Source organism: Macaca mulatta, chromosome 7 (assembly GCF_049350105.2).
Source record: "Macaca mulatta isolate MMU2019108-1 chromosome 7, T2T-MMU8v2.0, whole genome shotgun sequence".
Classification (NCBI taxonomy): Eukaryota; Metazoa; Chordata; class Mammalia; order Primates; family Cercopithecidae; genus Macaca; species Macaca mulatta.
Window position 1 is genome coordinate 26,096,473 of NC_133412.1, and position 19,616 is coordinate 26,116,088.

Here is a 19,616-nt window from a genome sequence, read left to right on the forward strand (position 1 = left end):
AATGTTAAATTTTACTAAATAGACTACATTCAAAAGGGAGGCAGTATTATTGGAAGAACATTTTAATGATTTTTCCACTTTAACAGTACAGCGAGGTGGAGCTAAAAACAGTTTTAAACTATGAAACAGCACAATTTGGTTTTCCCTTTTTCTGTTCACCACCTGGGTATCTCCAACTGTTTCCCTGGCTACCAGCAATTAATAGCCATTTTGTAGACAGAAGAATGTAGTTGAGGCCAGGCGCAGTGGCTCATGCCTGTAATCCCAGCATTTTGGGAGGCCGTGGCGGGTGGATCACCTGAGGTCAGGAGTTCAAGACCAGCCTGGCCAACATGGTGAAACCCCATCTCTACTAAAAATATAAAAATTAGCTGGGCGTGGTGGCACTTGCCTGTAATCCCAGCTACTTAGGATGCTGAGGCAGGAGAATCACTTAAACCCGGGAGGCGGAGGTTGCAGTGAGCCGAGATCACACCACTGCACTCCAGCCTGGAGACAGAGCAAGGCTCCGTCTCAAAAAAGAAAAAAAAAAAAAAAAATCTAGTTTAAATAAGCTTGAGAATTTTTTTTTGTTTTCATTTCTAAACAAGCTTTTAGGATCATACTTTGTTCCCTAACTTTCTAGGGAACTATTAGCATTTCCTAATCTCATTTGCTATTTAAGTAATAGAGGTAACAAATTATGTGCTTCTAAGACTGCCCATTACTTCTTTGTTTCTAATCCATGATATGGCTTATTTATTGTTTGTTATAAATATTAGTCTAGAGTTATAATCATTCCACAATATGAAATCAGATCATGGTTTCATTTCGAGGAATCAAAGAAGTGCCCATAAAACTTGTTATATCCTGAGTTGGGTCGAAAAGTCAAAAGGTGGCTAAATTTCTAAAAATAAAACTGGTGTGGTAACTGCTAATAGCTCAATTCCGAAAGGTAAAATGGGTGACTATGTAAGTGCCTGGCAAATAAAACTTATGTATCTGTTCAGGAAGAACTGTCTTCTGAAGTTAGTACTACATTTTAAAAATGTGGTGACCAGAAAGAAATTTTAATCCACACCTCTTTCTGTTCCTTATCCCAATGTGCTTTGGCTAAGATCACTTCATTTTCAACTTGCTGTTTAATATCAGTTTCTTGATCTTTCAGCCACTTGCTCTTTTCCATCATAAGTGTATCTTGGTACTTTTTTTCAAGTTCCACCTGCAGTTTGCTTACATATTCTTCTCTTTCCTCCAATAGCTGTCTCTTTAAACAAAATTCAAATAAATATCTCTCTACAACACCAACAGTCTCCAAGTTAAAACATATGAACTTGTTGTGCATGGCTTGGATAGCAAAAAAATCCCTCTAACTTCTAAAATGCACCTACCTAACTCATATTACAATTGTATAAATAAGCCTCAATGTGTATAGAAATGGCATCATGAATGGGAAGGTTGACCATCTTTGCCTTGTCTGCAAATTCATAGGCTTCACTGATTACTCCCCAAACTGAAGGATTCTGTGTATATGACTTTTTCCCCCTTTCTCTCAATGAGCCAGGTTAACATGTGAGGAAAGTTCTGTGTGCTAATAAAAGCTTTAAAACTTGGAATTGAGCTCCTATTTAACCTGCAACCTGACTTAGCAAGTGTTTCGGAAAACAGTGCGTGAAACATAAAAAAACACCCTTTAACTCTTATTGTTACCTGACTCATATACTCTGTATCCAGGTTAAGTCCCCTACCTAAAGCCAAGCTGCAGTAAAATGGCTTATGTCCTGCAAAGAAGAGCTACCCCCAAAGTATCCTCACTTGTTCTAGAGTTTAATAAGATTCTCCCATCGTGTATGTGAAACATTTCCTTTAAAAAAAAGAAAAAAAAAAAAAAGGTATATTTTTGCCTACCTCTGAAGAATGTGAGAAGATTAGATAGTCTCCTAAATATAAAGATATTTAGTTCTGACTGGCTTATACTACTAAGGGCTTATATAATTCTATAGTAAAAAAACTAATGAATTCTCAGAGAGGGAAGAAATTAAACTTCTAATGTTTTAAGTACACTGGCCCTTTAAGTGAGGGGTGGGCTTGGGGGAGTAGTGTAACCACAAAAGGACAGCAAAAGAGAGCGTTTTAGGGTGATAAAACTGTTCTGTATCCTGATAAACCTATAAAAGTGCTATAGGTTTATGGAACTATACACCCAGTGGTGGGACGAAGTCAATTTTACTGTATAACAATTTAAAGTTTTTTTAATTATACTTTTAAGTTTTGGGATACATGTGCAACATTTAACCCCTAAGTTTGGTTTTTTTGAAGCACCAAATAGTAGTTTAACTTTTCTTCTTGGACTTGGGTACAAACACTCATGAGCCAAAATATCAGTCAGTAGCAGATATTAATTGTAACTGACCCATTATATGAGATCAAATTTTATAGTCAAATTGATTCTATTAAACGTATCAGAAAATATTCCTGAAATGACCTCTTTGAGAAAATTCCTCTTATGTTCTTGCCAATTTTTATACATATAAAAGAATCACACTAGTGATTTCCCTATTTTAATTTTTAAAACATTACTGAAAGCTAAGTCCTCAATTTCTAGGTAATATAAGATCCTTTCTCACTTTTACACTGCCATCTCTACCTAAAACAGCTCCCTTCAGAAGTTCTTTTTCCACAGGATGATATGTATACATGGCACGTTTTTCACCACATTAATCTATTCAATAATAATCAACATATTGAATGAACTGAATTTCTCACCTGCTCTTTACTATTCTTTATAAGTGTGTGGTAGTAATAGCTTGCTTTAACATAACTCATTCAAAAAGCTCTGTATAGAACATTTATTTACGCATTTAAAAATATTCTAATCTTGAGGCAGATAGCTTTCAAACTGTGGTTTGTCGCTGGTCCAAAGTGTGAAGCCTGTGAAGGCTCTGGGCCAGGACAGGGAAGAAAAGAGGAGGTGTGACTGTTTACATGTGATTTTACTCCTGGACACTCACCCAGGGTGACTCAGAAGAATCAGGCAGAGTTGGAGAATCTACTCTAGCCCCTCCAGCTTCCCTGAAGGAGGTCATACGAAGATGCTGACCTTGCTGTCCATATCCTCCGTATCACCACTCTCCCTATCACGAAACCAACATTCAAATTCCTACTCTTCTCCCCAGAAGAATAAAATGACAATGAGGTAGTGAGAAAGAAATGGATCCGAGAAAAAGGGCTCTGAAGGAATGCTCCGTGCGGCGCTCACAGGACTACGTAGGGTTTCCGGAGCAGTCAACGCTGAAAACAAGGATCTGTGATTTTCAGATTTAAAGTGACACTGATTTTTTTTTTTTTTTTTTTTTTTTTTTTTGCCCTTTAGAATAAATCTGCAAGAAAAAAAAAAATCACTTTCTCCTATCTATATGCCATTGTACACTAAGGTTTTAATAATCATTTCAGTATTTACTGTACTTTATTTGTGAGCTATATGAGTGTGATACAGTCAAAAGTCAAGAGAACCTATGAATACTTTCGCCATTCACTTCTCTAGAACAAATGCATTCGTTTAAATGATAATACTGAGGCTTGAAAAGTGAAAGGATGTCGGTACAACATAAACTTGTACTGTACCTTCTCCTGAGTCTGTTGCTCCTTTTCAGTGGTCTTCCTGAGAGTTGATTCTAGATGATCTTTCTCTCTGCACACTTCTAGGTAACATTCCTGCACAGCAGTCATCTCCTTATTCACCTTATCCAACTCAGACCTTGGATACACAAAACCAGCAACTAAATGATTTAACCACAAAAAAATACAGGAGCTGCGTAACAAACGATTTTCCTCTAAATTATGGAATAGGGGAATGTAGTCTCTACAGCTTAAAAGGCAGCTAAACTCCTTATTCTCACCTCAGTTGCAAATGAGTTCTCTCATAAGCCTCAAAGAGCTGCTGCTTCTCCAAAGCATGCTTTGCTAATAGGCTTTCACGTATTTGAGTTTTCATGGCTTCGTGGTGCTGCTGGTAAGTCCTCTCACACCTGGAAACAGAGCGGAATCAAAGGCAATGCCCAGTCTCACTACAAACACCAAAATGAATTGGCTTCCTTCCTTCCTCCTCACCTCATCCCTCTAATGCAAATTATAATTGAGGTCAGATTACTTTTCCCCAACCGAAAGTGGTAATAATTAATTAATAACCAACAATCTTATGAGAATCTTCAAAATTTTCTTTCTTCAAATGTTTCTAGAGAACAGTTAGAAACTTGGATGTGAGAATGCCCCAGTCCTTCAAACAGAGATAGTAATCTACGTTGAGGACTTCTGTTTATAATAAATTAATGACAGTAATTGAGGGTGTGGTTCCAAAATTTATATTAAACATAAATACTAGCAGTCCCCAACTCACAAGTAAGTTATGTTCCAGAAGTCTGTTTCCAAGTTTATGATTTGGTATTTGGAAGACATATTCCCTCTCACAGACTTTTTTCTTTATAAAGAATAGTTTCCCAGACGAGTCTTTAAAAAAAATATTAAGCTATAATATTTCAGTGAACTACAGTTTCAATGATACTATAGAACCCAACCCACTACATAGCACTGTTTCTATGGAAAATGTGTTCCAAATTCTAATTTGAGAAGCCAGGGACTCATCTCTGCCAATCCAAGATCTCAACAGGGTAGAATTCACTCAATCATTTTGAATCTTTTTGTCACAAGGAAGGGCAGGGACTTAGAGGGGAAAGGTACCCAGGAGACAGTCGTCAGGCATCTATATAGACCTTACCTATCCACAGCTTCTCGTTTATCATGGTCAAAATCTTGTACCATTTGTCTCATTTGATTACATAAGTCTTGATTTGTATTTCTCAGTTTTTCTTCAGTTTCTTTAAGTTCCTAGACACAAAAGAATATACTTAGTACTTAGAGAAAATAAACATCATTTTCACTGATTAGTTTTATCTCATTTTTAAATATTTTCTGTGCTTTCTCTCTCCTCTATAACAATATTTGACATTATTTTTACAATTCTGCAAAAGAAAAAGTCTCTTCGCGCTTTGATAAGAACATAGATTCATTTATTAGACAGGTAGCTTTCTGACAGGACTAAATGTTTAAATTTTGTATTGACTTTGAAATACATAAAATGAAAATATTTAACCAGAGAAGTATTGGCTAGCTAATGCCTTAAAATAAGTCTCAGAGCTCAATAATCTTCAGCAACCATCTAAATAAGCAAAGTTTTACTTCTGGGTCAAGAGCTGGCTAAGGAGGAAAGAATACCTCTGTCAGCCATGCTACCAGAGAGACAGAGAACTGGAACTACACTAACTTACCTTCCCATGAAACTACTAACCAATAGTTCACTAGCAAAGGGAAATCACTGGAACTCAGAATCACCTACTAACATACTTGTCTACTAACTCACATTGCCTCTTTATTTGCAAAAACTCTATTACATCTTCTGTATTTAATGAGGAAATAAAAATTCTTATAAAATATAAAAAATATTCTTAATCACCTGATTTTGTTGTTGTAAAACTTGAATTTCATTTTTAAGCAGCAGAATATCATCTCTGACAATATCAGAAGTAGAAGACTCAAGCCACAATTGATTCTTTGGTTTTTCTGAGATATCTGTTTTAGTCTGAATGTTAAAAAGTCAAACGTTTTTTAAGTTTTAAAAAATTCTAAGTTTCACTTTGAAATAATTCCATACTTTAAAAAAATTGCAAACAGTACAAATAATCTCCATATAGCTTTCACTCATCTTCCCCCAATATAACTACAGCACAATGATCAAAACTAGTAAATTAACTATCAGGTAATCCACAGACCTTATACAAACGTTTCCAATTTTCCCCAAATGTCTGTTTTCTGGTCCAAGATCAAATCCATGATTCTGAGTGGCATTCAGTTGTCATGTTTAATTAGTGTCCTCCAATCTAGGACAGCTCTTCAGTCTTTCAAACCCATGACGTTTTCTAAGAATACTAACCCATTATTTTGTAGGATGTTCCTCAATTTGGAGTTTTTAGGTTTATTAAAATCAGGTTATGCATCTTTGGCAAGCATGTCAAGAACTGGTATGTGCTCTTTGCAGGAGACACATGATATCACTATGTCTCACCACTGATAATAATCAATTGAAGGTGGGATCTATCATCTCCATTGTAAACTTACTATTTTTTGTTTTATAATAAATGATAAGTATCTTATAGGATACTTTGAGACAATGCAAATATCCTATTTCTCATCATATGTTCTCCTACTAAGATCAAGCATTTATCCTATCTCTGTATGTATTCATTTATGTCATCATTCACTCATGGACATACATTTTATTCAATAAACACAATTTTTAAGACTCAAGATAGACTTTGGCAAATTGCTTTCCAGAAATGCCATACAAACATATACTGTCAGGTAGTACATGGGTCTGCCCATCTCTCTTTGCCTCCAGCGGCAGTGATTATCTCTAAATAATTATCTTTGATGGGAAAAGAATACCTAACAATTGCTTTCATTTGTATTTCTTGTGTCATCACCAAAGTGGAACTTCTTATATACCTTAATTGTTCATTTGTTTTTCCATCTTCCCAGATTTATCTGTTTATATAATTTTGCATGTTTTCCTCTTAGTGAGTGTTTTCCTTACCTACGTTTCTTTTTATTCATTGATGGGGGTTACAAAGATTTTAAAAATATATCTACTCCATTTCACTTATTGTGTCCCTGGACTCGGAGCTGGGAGGTGGAGGTGGGCAGATCACTTGAGCCGAGGGCTGAAGTAACTCTGAGAAAAATCAGAGTTTAGATGGAGACTACCAAGAATTCACTATGGCAATAGAGCAGCTGGACAAAAAGAATACTCAAAGATGAGAGAGTTATTCCTTCGATCTATTATTGATCAACCAGACTACAGTTGGAAATGGAAAGGCTAAAAATCAGCACAATGCATGACCACTATCAACTGCTACACATGATAAAGTGTATCTGTATAGCAAATGCCATTAGCAACTTTAATACAGAACAAAGAAAGCACCAAGACACCTGAGCTAAGGTTCAGACTCAAAATCAGGTTTCTAGTATCCTAAATCTTAGAGCACTCCCACCAAAATGCTTAAACTAATAAACTCTAATGTCTTAATACAAATTGAGAAACAAGCTTTCATCCCCATCCTTTTAAAGAAATGTAGGGCAACAATGAAAACAGCTTGATTTAAAGATGTTAAATATGCAGGGGGCAAGGCCGGGGGGAGTCTTTCTCATTTGTTGTTAATATTAAAACCTATGTTTTAGTCATCAAATACAGTTACTCAGAAGAAGGAATCAGGCTGGAAAAGATTTTGATAGCAAAAACACTGTTATTTCCAAAACATAAATTAGCCACAATTAAAATTCCACAATAATTAGCACAGAACATTATACATACTTTAGCAGAACTGTTTTAATGAACACAACTCCTAGTTTAAAAGAACAGGAGATAAAACAGTACTAAAGAAGGTGTAAACAATTATCTCCACCCAGGAGGAAAAGGAGTACACAACCTACATTCCTTTTCCCTCTTCTTTTCCTTCTCTTAGTTATTAGGTGTTTTATATATTATTTTCTATTGGGAGTATAGATGGCTGATGATTTGTGAAATATGGAAGGGTAAAAAAAGGATCTATAAAGGAGAGCAGCCCTGAAGATCTCTGTGATAGCATGATATTGCAGAAATATCTTTGACTTACTTATTAGTCATGTGTTTAGTTTCAATTTGTCTGAAATTGGCTCTGTAAACTCAAAAGTGTCACAAAGTGCACCAGCTTCATTTTCCTAACTGAAGAATACAGACGTGGATTTCAATGACTGACATAACCAGATTTTGTGCCTTTCCCATCTGTACCACTACCACTATATAATATCTGTACCACCATCACTATATAATTAATGTCCTCATATAGAATGACTTTTGTTATAAGAACATGGGCCAGGAAAATCTCATAGAAAATACTAAAGGATTTCTATGGAGGATTTATTTTAACTAGATTTTAGAGCACTGTTGGTAAAAGCCAATCTTAAAGAAATGCAGATTCCTTGCTACAGAGAATACTTCCTTGTATTTATGGTAAAGGAATTTTACCTAATCGGTATCTCATTTACTAAGTGCTAAGAGTAACCAGAAAAAACATACAGGTGCTTTTCAACTTACAATGGGTTTATCACCTAATAAGCCCATTGTAAGTTGAAAATATCATTAAGTCAAAAATGCATTTAATGCATCTAATCTATTAAAATCATAGCTTAGTCTGTCCTACCTTAAATGCCCTCAGAACACTTACAATAGCCTACAGTTGGGCAAAGTCATCTAACACAAAGCTTCTTTTATAATAAACTGTTGAATATCTCATGAAATTTACTGAACACTGTACTGAAAGTGAAAAACAGAATTGTTTTACAGGTACTTGAAGCATGGTTCTACTGAATGCATATAACTTTTCCACCACTGTAAAGTCTAAAAATTGTAAGTCAAACATCCTAAGTCGGGGACTCTCAGCATCCCTTTAAAAATGGTATTTCCTTCTTTAAATTTTACTTCTAAAAATGTCAAATAAACCCCTGAAAGCCAAAGATTTATTAATTTAAAAAAGCGTAAAAGGGCTGGATGTGGTGGTTCACACCTGTAATCCAAAACCTTGAGAGGTTGAGGTGGGAGGATTGCTTGAGCCCAGGAGTTTGAGACCAGTCTGGGCAACACTGTGGGGACTTGTCTCTACAAAAAATATAAAAATTAGCCAGACATAGTGGCATGTGCCTGTGGTCCCAGCTACTCAGGTGGCTGAGGTGGGAGCATCGCTTTAGCCTGGGAGGTTGAAGCTACAGGGAGCCATGTTTCCACCACTGCCCTCCAGCCTGGGAGACAGAGTGAGGCCCTATCTCAAAAAAAAAAAAAAAAGTGTAAAAGTTTTCTTTATTGAGCCTTTTAAAAATGGTTTTTTAACTCGATAGGCTTTACAGACCTCAACCTCAATGCTTTTTTCATCCCTCTTCACTTGGTGGAGATCTTCGATTTTCTTATGACAGTCTTTGAGGTCATTTTGTAACTGAGACACCAGACGACGCTTCATTGAGTTGCTACCCAGCAAACGCTGCACTTCTGCCTTTAACTTCAGAATGAACTCATCTTTTGAAAGCTCTTCATTTGGGTCTTCTTGTTGTACAATGCTAATGGAGAAATTGTGATTTTTAAGATTAAATCAAGTAATAAATCAGATATGGTTATTCCTCAAAAGCACTGACCACAGTGGTGAACATGTTTTGTCACCTACACAAATACATACTAGTATTTCAAAACAACTTTATATGTTGTCATACACAAGGATTATCACCTTTGCCATATCTCTATATACAGAAATACGTTTATTCACAGGAAGAGCCTTCTCAAGCTTAGTACTGCTGCTCACTGTAAGTAGCTTAGAAATGTGAACTTTAACATAATTTACATTTGTGTTATTGGAAAATTGCACACTGTATATACACGCCCTTTATGACTCTAACAGAAACAACATAAATATTAAGGAAGAAAAGAATACTAAACACTAGCCATCCTAACCAACAATTTCTGTTATTTTTTTCAACTCACTAAAACACAAGTCTGGGTGAATATCTGAGTAACTAGAAAAACACACAAATAAAACAATGCTAATTTAAATCCAATTTTAGTTTCAATAAATTTAAAGATTGGAAGATTATCTGCTTCCTTGTCGTAATGAATTAACAAGACTAACTTTATCATCCTCCTTAAAAAACTAGCAAACCAAATAAAGCAAATAAAATAATAGTTTTCAATCACTAGACAACAGGCAGCAGAGGCCAGTGATTCCTGAGAAAAGGAAAACAAACAAGGTGAGCTCTAAGATTACCCCAGCTTTCTGCCTGGAGAGTGTCCAGACCATAGCACAGGGAGATGAAACCCAAACAGAGCCCGGTAATCTCACTGAGTTTCAGAGAAAGAATTCAGAGTTTGGGGAGGCCAGAGTGGCTAGAATATGAAGGGGAGAAATACTGGGGAAAAAGAAGCTGCACAGAGAAAGAGCTCTGGAGATCTGTGTGTATACGTGTGGCTAGGGAAAAAAACACAGGAAATGAATAAGGCTGGGAATATGCTGTGTTTCAATGAGCCATAATGCAAAGACTTACTAATTTAAAGGGCATCAAATAATACCTTAGTAGTGGGGCTAAATTAGCCCTAGATTAAAGCCTGTTCTAAACCTGATCTATTAAAGTCTATAAAGAAAGCCTCAAAAGGATCAAACTGATTCCAAGTAACTTGTGTGTCACAGAAAAAGTACAACAGTATTTTTAAAAATATAGTAATATCTGGCATCCAAAACAAAATTCAAAATGTCTAGCATTCAATCAAAATTTATCAGGCATACAAAGAAGTAGGAAAAAAATATGAACTATACCAGGAGAAAAACCAATCAATAGAAACTAACCCGTCAATGACACAGACAATAGAATTAATATATTTCATATATTCTAGAAGGTTAAGGAAGATATGAACATGTGGAGGAAACTGGAAGATATAGAAAGACCCAAATTAAACTTATAGAAAAAATTGTAATATCTGAAAAGTAAAATATACTGGATGGGATTAATAGCATATTTAAAACTGCAGAAGAAAAGATCAGTGAACATATAGATATAGCAAGAATACTATAAAATTAAAAACAAAGAGAAAAAAGACTAAAACAGAAATACACAGAACATATTACATTTTCCAACATGTGTAACTGAAGTCCCAGAAGAGAAGCGGGATGGAAAACATATTTGAAAAGTAATGGCCAAATTTTTCCTAATTTGATGAAAACGAAAACCCCACAAAACCCAGAAGTTTGGTGAATCTCAAGCAGAAGAAACACAAAGAAAACCAGCATACATCACAGCAATGTCAGATTGCTGAAACCCAGTGATAAGAGAGTGTAGGAAGACTCCCAAAGAGAAGAGAACCAGAGAAAGGAATCCTGAATTCTGTGTATAAATTTGTACAAGCCTCAGTCTAAGCCCTGAACTATGCATGTACAGAACAACTCTCAAACCAGCATATCAAAGATTTTAAAAACTTAACTGAAATTTAAACCACACATTCAAGTCTCACAATGACTAACCCCTGAGGGATGCATACACAGGTTGGATTCAAAGCAATGTGGCAAAGGCTTGGAGAACCGAACTGAGATTTAAAACACCCATACAAATTCACAATGTCTAGTATACGATCTAAAATTACTTGACATGCAACTAACCAGAAAAATGTGGCCACTTCTTAAAAGACAATCAACAAATGATCCAAATGCTGAAACTACCACTAAAAGAGTTTGAAAAGTTTAAAGTAGCTATTATATCTCTGCTTTATGAAGTAAAAAAGATACCTGAAGTGAATGAAAAAATAGGAATTCTTAACAGAGAAAGAAAAGTGATACAAGAACAAAATAGAAATGTTATTAAGTAAACAAAAGTTAAAAAAAAAACACAAAACTTTCACTATATAGGCTCAATAGAGTATACATGACAAGAAAAAAAGGAGAGAACATGAAAATAGTCCAGTAGCAATTATCCAAAATAAAAAGGAAAAACTATAGAAGAAAATGAACACAGCCTCAAGAAACTGTAGTATAATACCAAAAAAATCTAACATACATGTAACTGGAGACCCAAAAGGAGAGAACAAAGACACAGGGACAGAAAAGGTATTTAAGGAAATTAATGGCTGACATTTTCACAAATTTGGTAAAAGATGTAATAAATTTACATATTCAAGAAGCTCAGAGAACCCAAAATGAGATAAACTAAAAGAAAAACACACCTAAACATATCATAATCAAAGTACCAAAAACTAAATATGAAGAAAAAAATTCTTAAAGCAGCAAGAGAAAAAACTATACATTACTGACAGAAACAATAATTCAAATAACAATGAATTTCTTCACAGAAACCATTGAGTCCAGAGAGAGTGGACCAACGTAGCTTTAATGTGCTGAAATAGAAGAACAATTGGTCAGGAATTGTATAATAAACAAATATAAGGATATTTTCATAAAAGGAAACAGACTCTGTCAAGCAGCGGACATACTTGAGAAGAAATGGTAAAGAAAATTCATAGAAGATAATATTATACGATTCTGTTTATATGCAATGCACAGAGCAGCCAAATCCAGAGAGACAGGAAGTAGATTAGTAGATTAGTTGTCTGGAGCTGTGGAGGCAGGTAATGGGAATGACTAGTAATAGGCATGGAGTTTCTTTGAGGGCATGTTGAAATGCTGTAAAATTAGGTGTGGTGATGACTGCACAGTTCTGTCAATATACTGAAAACCACTGAGCTGTATTCTTTAAGTGAGTGGCTCTTATGGTGTGTGAAATAATATCTCAATAAAACAGTAAAAAAAAAAAAAGAAAGAAAGAAAACCCGAACACCTAATGTATGAGTTTCCTTTATATGAAGGCAAATCTAAAAATCTGTAGTGCTTAGGTGTGAATAACTGGGCATGAAAAAGCTAAGGGAAAAAAAACAGAAAATGATTGCCCTAATAGATGAGACAGTAGTTAGCCTCAAGGTTACAATAGGAAAGAATATGGGCAGCTCGTGGCAATTTGACTTCTTGACCCGGGTGGTGGTCCCACGAATATTCACTTTCAAATAATTGATTAAGCTGTATATTTATGTTCCATGTTCTTTATGTGTATATTTCACAATTTGAAAGATTTAAAAAGCAGAATAAAACTGTAGAAAGTACTAGAGAAATACCTTATTTTTAAATATCAAGAAACCATAAATGAAAACAGTGACAAATCTAACTATATAAAAATTATAAACAGGAAAAGTGATAACTCTCAATACTGGCTAGGTTACCAAAAAATAGGGACAGCCTCAGGACATGGGTAATAATGTAAACTTTAGGGTTGTTTAGTAATATGCATCAAAAAACTCAAATAAGTGTACACCATTTAGCAAGAAAATTATTCTACTTCTTTAGGAAATAAAGATGTGAATAAAGACTTGACTACGAGGATACTTATAACAATGATACTGCATTATTTATAATAAAACTTTTAGACAGTGTTTTAGTAACTAAACTGATTCATTCATCTATATATTCACTAAAAGTAATATATAAAAATATTCACTGACATTCAAAGATTTCAGAATATACTAGTAAAATGACATTATAAAGAAATATTATCAATATTATCTCTTTTTTTTTTTTTTGAGATGGAGTCTCGCTCTGTGGCCCAAGCTGGAGTGCAGTGGCTGGATCTCAGCTCACTGCAAGCTCCGCCTTTCGGGTTTACACCATTCTCCTGCCTCAGCCTCCCGAGTAGCTGGGACTATTTTATCTTTTAGAAACAAACAAAACAGATGATGTGCAAGTTTTATACTGAAATATTATAGCAGTTTCTTCATGGGAAGTAGGTGAGATTATTGGTGATTAGAAATTTTGATTAGAAAATCAAATTTTCTTCTTTTTTAGTCTGTATTGTCTAATTTTTTCATAATGGAGAATTAAATTACTTTTGAAAATAAATAAACAGTTGACAGTATCTGCCCTTAAGATGATGTGATGAAAGTCTCAGTGGTCTTCCTCCACAAAACCCATGAGAAAAACATAATCATAAGAAAAATGTCATATTCCAATAGAGAGCCTTCCTACAAAATACTTGACTAGTATCCCTCAAGACTGTCAAGGTCATCAAAAACAAGTAAAGTCAAGAGAAATCTAAGGAAACACGACCCCTAAATGTAAAGGGGTAGCCTGGATGGGATCCCAAAACCGAAAAAGCATGTTAAATAAAAACTAAGGGCATTAGTAAATAAACCCTGGATGTTAATTAATAATAATATACCAATATTGGCTCATTAATTCTAACAAATGTACCACACTAACGTAAGGTATTAGTAGGGAAAAACGGATGCAGCATATCATATATAGGAACTCTGCATAAATTTTTCTGTAAATTAAAACTGTTCCAAAAATATTTTTAAAAGCCTTTATTAGAAACAAAAATAATAGTACCTGAGTTAAAATGTTTACTGTTCTTCAGTTTTGGATGATTCCAAATAAAATCTTAGAATACTGTGTGTGTGTGTCTGTGTGTGTTGAGAGAGAAAATGAATAAACTATTAGGTAGGCTTTTTAATGTTATAAAAGGAGCTTTTGCAATGCATTCTGCAACTTTTGTATATGTAATATATATATATTGTGTAAGTAGTCTGTCTGTATACAGATCTCATTTAAACCACTTCTATTTCCATTGAAGTAGAAAATATAAATTATAAGAAATATAAACTATTTTACAATATAACTTCCTGTGCTATAAGACATGGTGAAGTAACCTTAAGCAGAATTATTATTTTGCTCGGTTAACAAATTATGCATCCCCAATTTCTTTTCTTACGGAATGCCGACCACTGAAATAGCACATCCTGTACTCCTAGAGGGAGCCAAGTCAGAGAGAGAGAGAAAGCGCTTGCTAAAATAATTTTCTCTTCTTTCCTCAAAGGGGAAAAAAATCAGTGGTGGTGACCAATCCTGAAAAAGGCTCACTACTGAGCCCTATGGAAGTCAGTTCTCCTAAATCCAAATAAACTGTAGTCCCTTATGAAGCCTGCTGAGAAGACCAAAGGGAAAAGGCATTCCACTTGTTAAATGTTTATTATTTGAGCTTAGCAGCCAACTATAATAAGGGAGAGAGGAAGCTGTCTGCAAGCTGCATGCAGCTTTAGCTACTCAAATTCCATGAATGTAAAATAGAACATTGAGGCTAAACCCTTAAAATTTACTAGGCAGTAGCTTGAGGGAGGAGGTAGTTGGTAATAAAAGCTTGTAGCCACCAATATTTGGGTCAGTGATTTGAAAGCAGCCCAAGTCAACTAAAATTCCCAACACAGGAAAATTATTGCTTCCTCTTATTCTAGGAATCACAGTAGACCAGGGGAAAGGGACAAATATCTTCTCTCCTTTATCTCCTTTCAATTTGATCTGAGTATAATTGCTTTTAGTTTTCCACGAAGCTAAAATATCACCTATTAGACTGCTGGCGGGTGGAATGACTACAAAACGTTTCTTCGCTTATCTTGTGCTTCACTGGATGTCTTTTTGCCAAGCCTCAGTGACTAATCACACTGTGCTTTATTCTTCACTTTCCCACTGAATGCGTCCACCATTCCTTTTACTATAACAATGATGTGGTATCTCAGGTTTATTATCTATAGGAATGTGCTTTAAGAAGAGTACAGGAGGCCGGGCACAGTGGCTGAAGCCTGTAATCCCAGCACTTTGGGAGGCCGAGGTGGGAGGATCACCTGAGGTCAGGAGTTCAAGACCAGCCTGATCAACATGGAGAAACCTCGTCTCTACTAAAAATACAAAATTAGCTGGGCATGGTGGCGCACGCCTGTATTCCCAGCTACTCAGGAGGCTGAGGCAAGAGAATTGCTTAAACCTGAGAGGTGGAGGTTGTGGTGAGCCAAGATCACGCTATTGCACTCCAGCCTGGGCAACAAGAGCGAAACTCTGTCTCAAAAAAAAAAGAAAAAAAAAAAAAAGATGAGTACAGGATTTTGGCTATGAGCACTAAGTAAATAGAAAGTGTAAAGGTAGCAGAATATATTTTAATAGACATTATGAAGAAGTAACTATTTGAAAAGATAAATATACATAATGTATTATTTATTCAATTCCCAAATTATAGCAGAAACTAAAAGTAATCACAAATTGGAGAAAAATCTTTTTTGGCATGAACTACGTCTTTAATCCTCAAAAATAAAAGACATGAAGAAAGGAGTTTAAGGCAAAAAGGTTTAACTGACGTGTAAATATGAACAGACAGATAACTGAACCTTTCTCAGGAGTTTGGGTTCAAGTACTGGTTCTGCTACTAATCGTCAGCCTTACTGAGCAAAGGAGTTCACTCTGGTTTTTCCAACTCTCACATAATAATATTGGATTTGATATTTTTCACGAGGTTGAGGATTAAGAACATTTTACAAAGTATGTGTTGAATTAATATAAAATTCATGTGACTTAATATAAAATCTGATTAGTGCTGTTTTAATCAACCATCTACTGAGTAATAATAGTAACAGCCATCATTTATCAACTGCCTAATATATGTTAGAATATGTTACATGAGGCCTTTTATATTCATTATTTTAATCCTCAGTTTAACCTCCTAGGGATATTAAGCTTAATAAGAAAACAGGCTCAGAAAAGCTAAGAAATTTGTCCAAGCTCACAAAGCTAGTAATAAAATGGCAAAACTATTATTCAAAACAATCTGGATCTAAAGCCCATGCTCTTTCCACAAGCCCCTTAGAATTAATCTGGCATTAGCAGGAAATGAGACATTCACAGTAGTGAATTTTCCAGGTGACTGTATTAACATTTTATATAAATCTGTCTAAAAAAGATATAATGCACTTCGTTTATTGCTTTAATTTACTGACCAAAGTTGAAGTCTTTCTTTGACAACTTGGGATCATAACTGTGGACATTCTGATGTGGATCAAACATAGGTAAATGTGTAGAGCTATTTGCTGTGATACTCAGCAACTCCAGCCTGTTGGGTTTCCATAGTTTTCTCCCTGCTAAGGTTGAGCTGCTGGCTGAAGGACTGTCTTTCCCAACCCTTGCCCTAGCCCTCTGCAGTAAGTTAGGAAATCAGACAATTCATGGGGTACAAATAAATCTAAGTCAATATGGTCCTGGGATAAGAACTTGAAGGTGGCTCCTACTAAATACATCATATAATCCAGTTCTGATATTTTCTTTCTTTCTTTCTTTCTTTTTGTTTGAGACTGAGTCTCACTCTGTCTCCCAGGCTGGAGTGCAGTGACGCGATCTCGGCTCACTGCAAGCTTCACCTTCCGGATTCACGCCATTCTCCTGTCTTAGTCTCTCGAGTAGCTGGGACTACAGGCGCCCGTCGCCACGCCCGGCTAATTTTTTGTATTTTTAGTAGAGACGGGGTTTCACCGTGCTAACCAGGATGGTCTCAATCTCCTGACCTCGTGATCTGCCCGCCTCGGCCTCCCAAAGTGCTGGGATTATAGGCGTGAGCCACCGCGCCCGGCCCAATTGTGATATTTTCTTCTTTGCTCCCTTCTGGATAGTAGCGCTGTGATTTGTAGGGATGACAGTCCCTGAAGACAGACCTCTAGATAAATGCAGCCTTACAATAAACTCAAATAATATCTTCTTTCACAGTATCACCTGATCACTTTATATTTCAACTTACTGAATCTCGGCTTACTGTTCTTAAAATGGAATCACAGTCTCAAAATATGTAACTTCTAAAACCTGTCGTATTGCAAACTTTTCAGGACATTTATATATTTGTATTTAGTTGTGTAATACCTGAAATACAGTATGTATTAAACACTCTCAGGAAACTGTAATTCAATAACGATGGCAAACTCCGTCTTAAACTATAAACAAAAGGGTGGCGGTAAGGGCTAAACGCATCCAAACATCTTTCCTTAACCTAAATACAATCTCGTCCAAACACCGTATCTCTCTTCCCTACCCAAAACCATCACAGGAAATGTGTAAACCCCACCTTTATACATCAAACATAACATTGAATGCATAGCACTTAGTTGTTTCCAAGAATGTTTCTTTCTCCCTGACCAGAAAACACGTAAGCTCCCTGTGGGAAGGACAGTTCCTATCTCATCTTTTGTACTCTATTCCGAGAGCCTTGAAAGCACCTTCCATGCAGCAAGTGCTTCTAGAGTCCTTTCACTGTTTAATTCTCCTTCTACCACCACCACTACTCCCTCCCCAGTCAGTCTCTGGCAGGAGTGATAAAATACTTCCTTCTATGAGATTGCTAAAATATCTGTATTAAGCAGTAGTATAAAAGAAACAATCTCCACTTTAAAAGTAAGGTTATAGTAAGGTTCCTAGGAAAAATTAATGTATATTTTTCATATATCTCTGATAAATGCAAGGTATCTGCATTCAATATACAGTGTTAACATATGAAAATAATACGCTTTCACCTTAAAACAGATAGCATGCATCATCAGTATTATTAATGTTGGTTCTTGTACAGTAAACTAAAATATTCTTTCCATACCTGTTAACTTTGGATTTTTTCCAGTTGACCTTTTTAATACCCAAATCCACATATGATTCAGTGAGTTCTATATTTAATTCTCCTTCTGAGTCACTTGGATGTATTCCTAGTTTTGCAGCAGATTCATAGAGAGAAATTTCATCTTTTAGTTCTGTTAATTCTTCCTACAACACAAAATTATTAAAAATAATTTTCATTATTTTCCTATATGAAGAAATCAGCATTCTATGTTTCAAAATTTGTTTTAATGATCAACAGAAGGCAAAAAAACTTCTTCAAATATATTATTAGTATACATTATACTTTATAAAGGCCAGCATATGTCAGGTTTTCAAGTAAAACCTAAATGAATGAGAAAACAAACATAAGGATTTCCTCTCACACCTCTGTCTCTTAGATTTTGTCCTCTGTGGAAAGTGGTGTGTTCCTTGGACTGAAATGCTGATGGTGGCACTTTCTGGCTTACTATAGTACAGGACAAAGTACGCTGGTTTGCCAAGAACGTGTTGTACTATAGCCTGCCAGTGGTGAAAAGGCAAAATACCTCTTTCGGTGGAGGTAATAATGGAACTCTTCTCCCATATTTTCCTCCCCCTCCAGTGGAAAATTAAGTAGCACTGGAGGAGAACATGACAGAACTGCAGCAAAATTCAATATTCCTCACCTCCACAGATGAACTGATCTCTGGGATACACCCAAAGATGAAAGGACATGCCACTTGAAGGAGGTAGCAGGGAGACTGGCAGGAAGTGCAGGGCCTTGGCTCTGCAATTAGTCAGACTTAGGTTTGACTTGCCAACTGTGTGAAGGAGATGGTGAACAACTCCCATGGGCTGGTTTGAAGGTGGTCCAACCACTTCTATTATACAAAGAAACCCAAGATTCAAAAAGGTGATGTAACTACTGCCTAATTCAGATACCCATAGAGTCTCTTCCAAGTGGCAACACTCACTTGCAAAGCCTTGTTCATGTTTTCACTCATAGTATGTGCCTTCTGTGCTTGCTGCAGCTGGAATTGTAGCTGAGCCACCTCTTGTACTGACCCTGCAAAGGAAAGAACCGTAGGATACACTGAAAAAATGTAAGGGGACAAAGTACTTATGATCTACAGAAGACTTGAATCCACTGAGGCTACAGAAAGTAAAGTTCTGCTTTATTACTACTGTCTCTTTAGAATACATAGAGCCCATGGGACCCAGAAGGCACAGGTCTGGGCCAGACATTTCCCAGATTTAGTATGGCATCCTATATGACCTTGGGCAGTTAAAGGCATGGGCTACTATGACCTTTTTATGAATCAAATCAGCCTTATCTACAGACCTTAACATTCTAGAAGTCCTTTAATAGGAGGATAACACTCCAACTCATGGAAAGCCAAAGAAAAAATTCTTTGGAACCCATTTCTACCCTGCAATAAGAAAACTACATTGTGCTGCCTTTAACTTCTTTGTAAATGCTTTTCTATCCAGCATCCCCACCTCCACATGTAAATGAAGCATATTAGGTTTATAATTCTGAAACTT

General features: G+C 35.9%; 1 protein-coding gene across 15 annotated transcripts in view; it reads right to left on the reverse strand.

Moving 5' to 3' along the window:
- CEP152 (centrosomal protein 152) overlaps positions 1-19,616 on the reverse strand; it is a 74,181-nt gene that overhangs the window by 25,065 nt on the left and 29,500 nt on the right. For 6 of the 15 annotated variants that reach the window (XM_077939387.1, XM_015142191.3, XM_015142190.3 and 3 more), the window contains exons 11-17: positions 19,046-19,137; positions 18,094-18,257; positions 8,973-9,177; positions 5,489-5,614; positions 4,754-4,863; positions 3,879-4,007; positions 3,604-3,736 (exon numbers count right to left, since the gene is read on the reverse strand). In XM_077939387.1, coding sequence (XP_077795513.1) covers positions 3,604-3,736; positions 3,879-4,007; positions 4,754-4,863; positions 5,489-5,614; positions 8,973-9,177; positions 18,094-18,257; positions 19,046-19,137 — 959 coding nt within the window. Of the gene's footprint in view, positions 1-1,060; positions 1,247-3,603; positions 3,737-3,878; positions 4,008-4,753; positions 4,864-5,488; positions 5,615-8,972; positions 9,178-18,093; positions 18,258-19,045; positions 19,138-19,616 lie in introns of all 15 variants that reach the window. The other 9 variants (XM_077939390.1, XM_077939389.1, XM_077939391.1 and 6 more) reach the window with 3 other exon arrangements.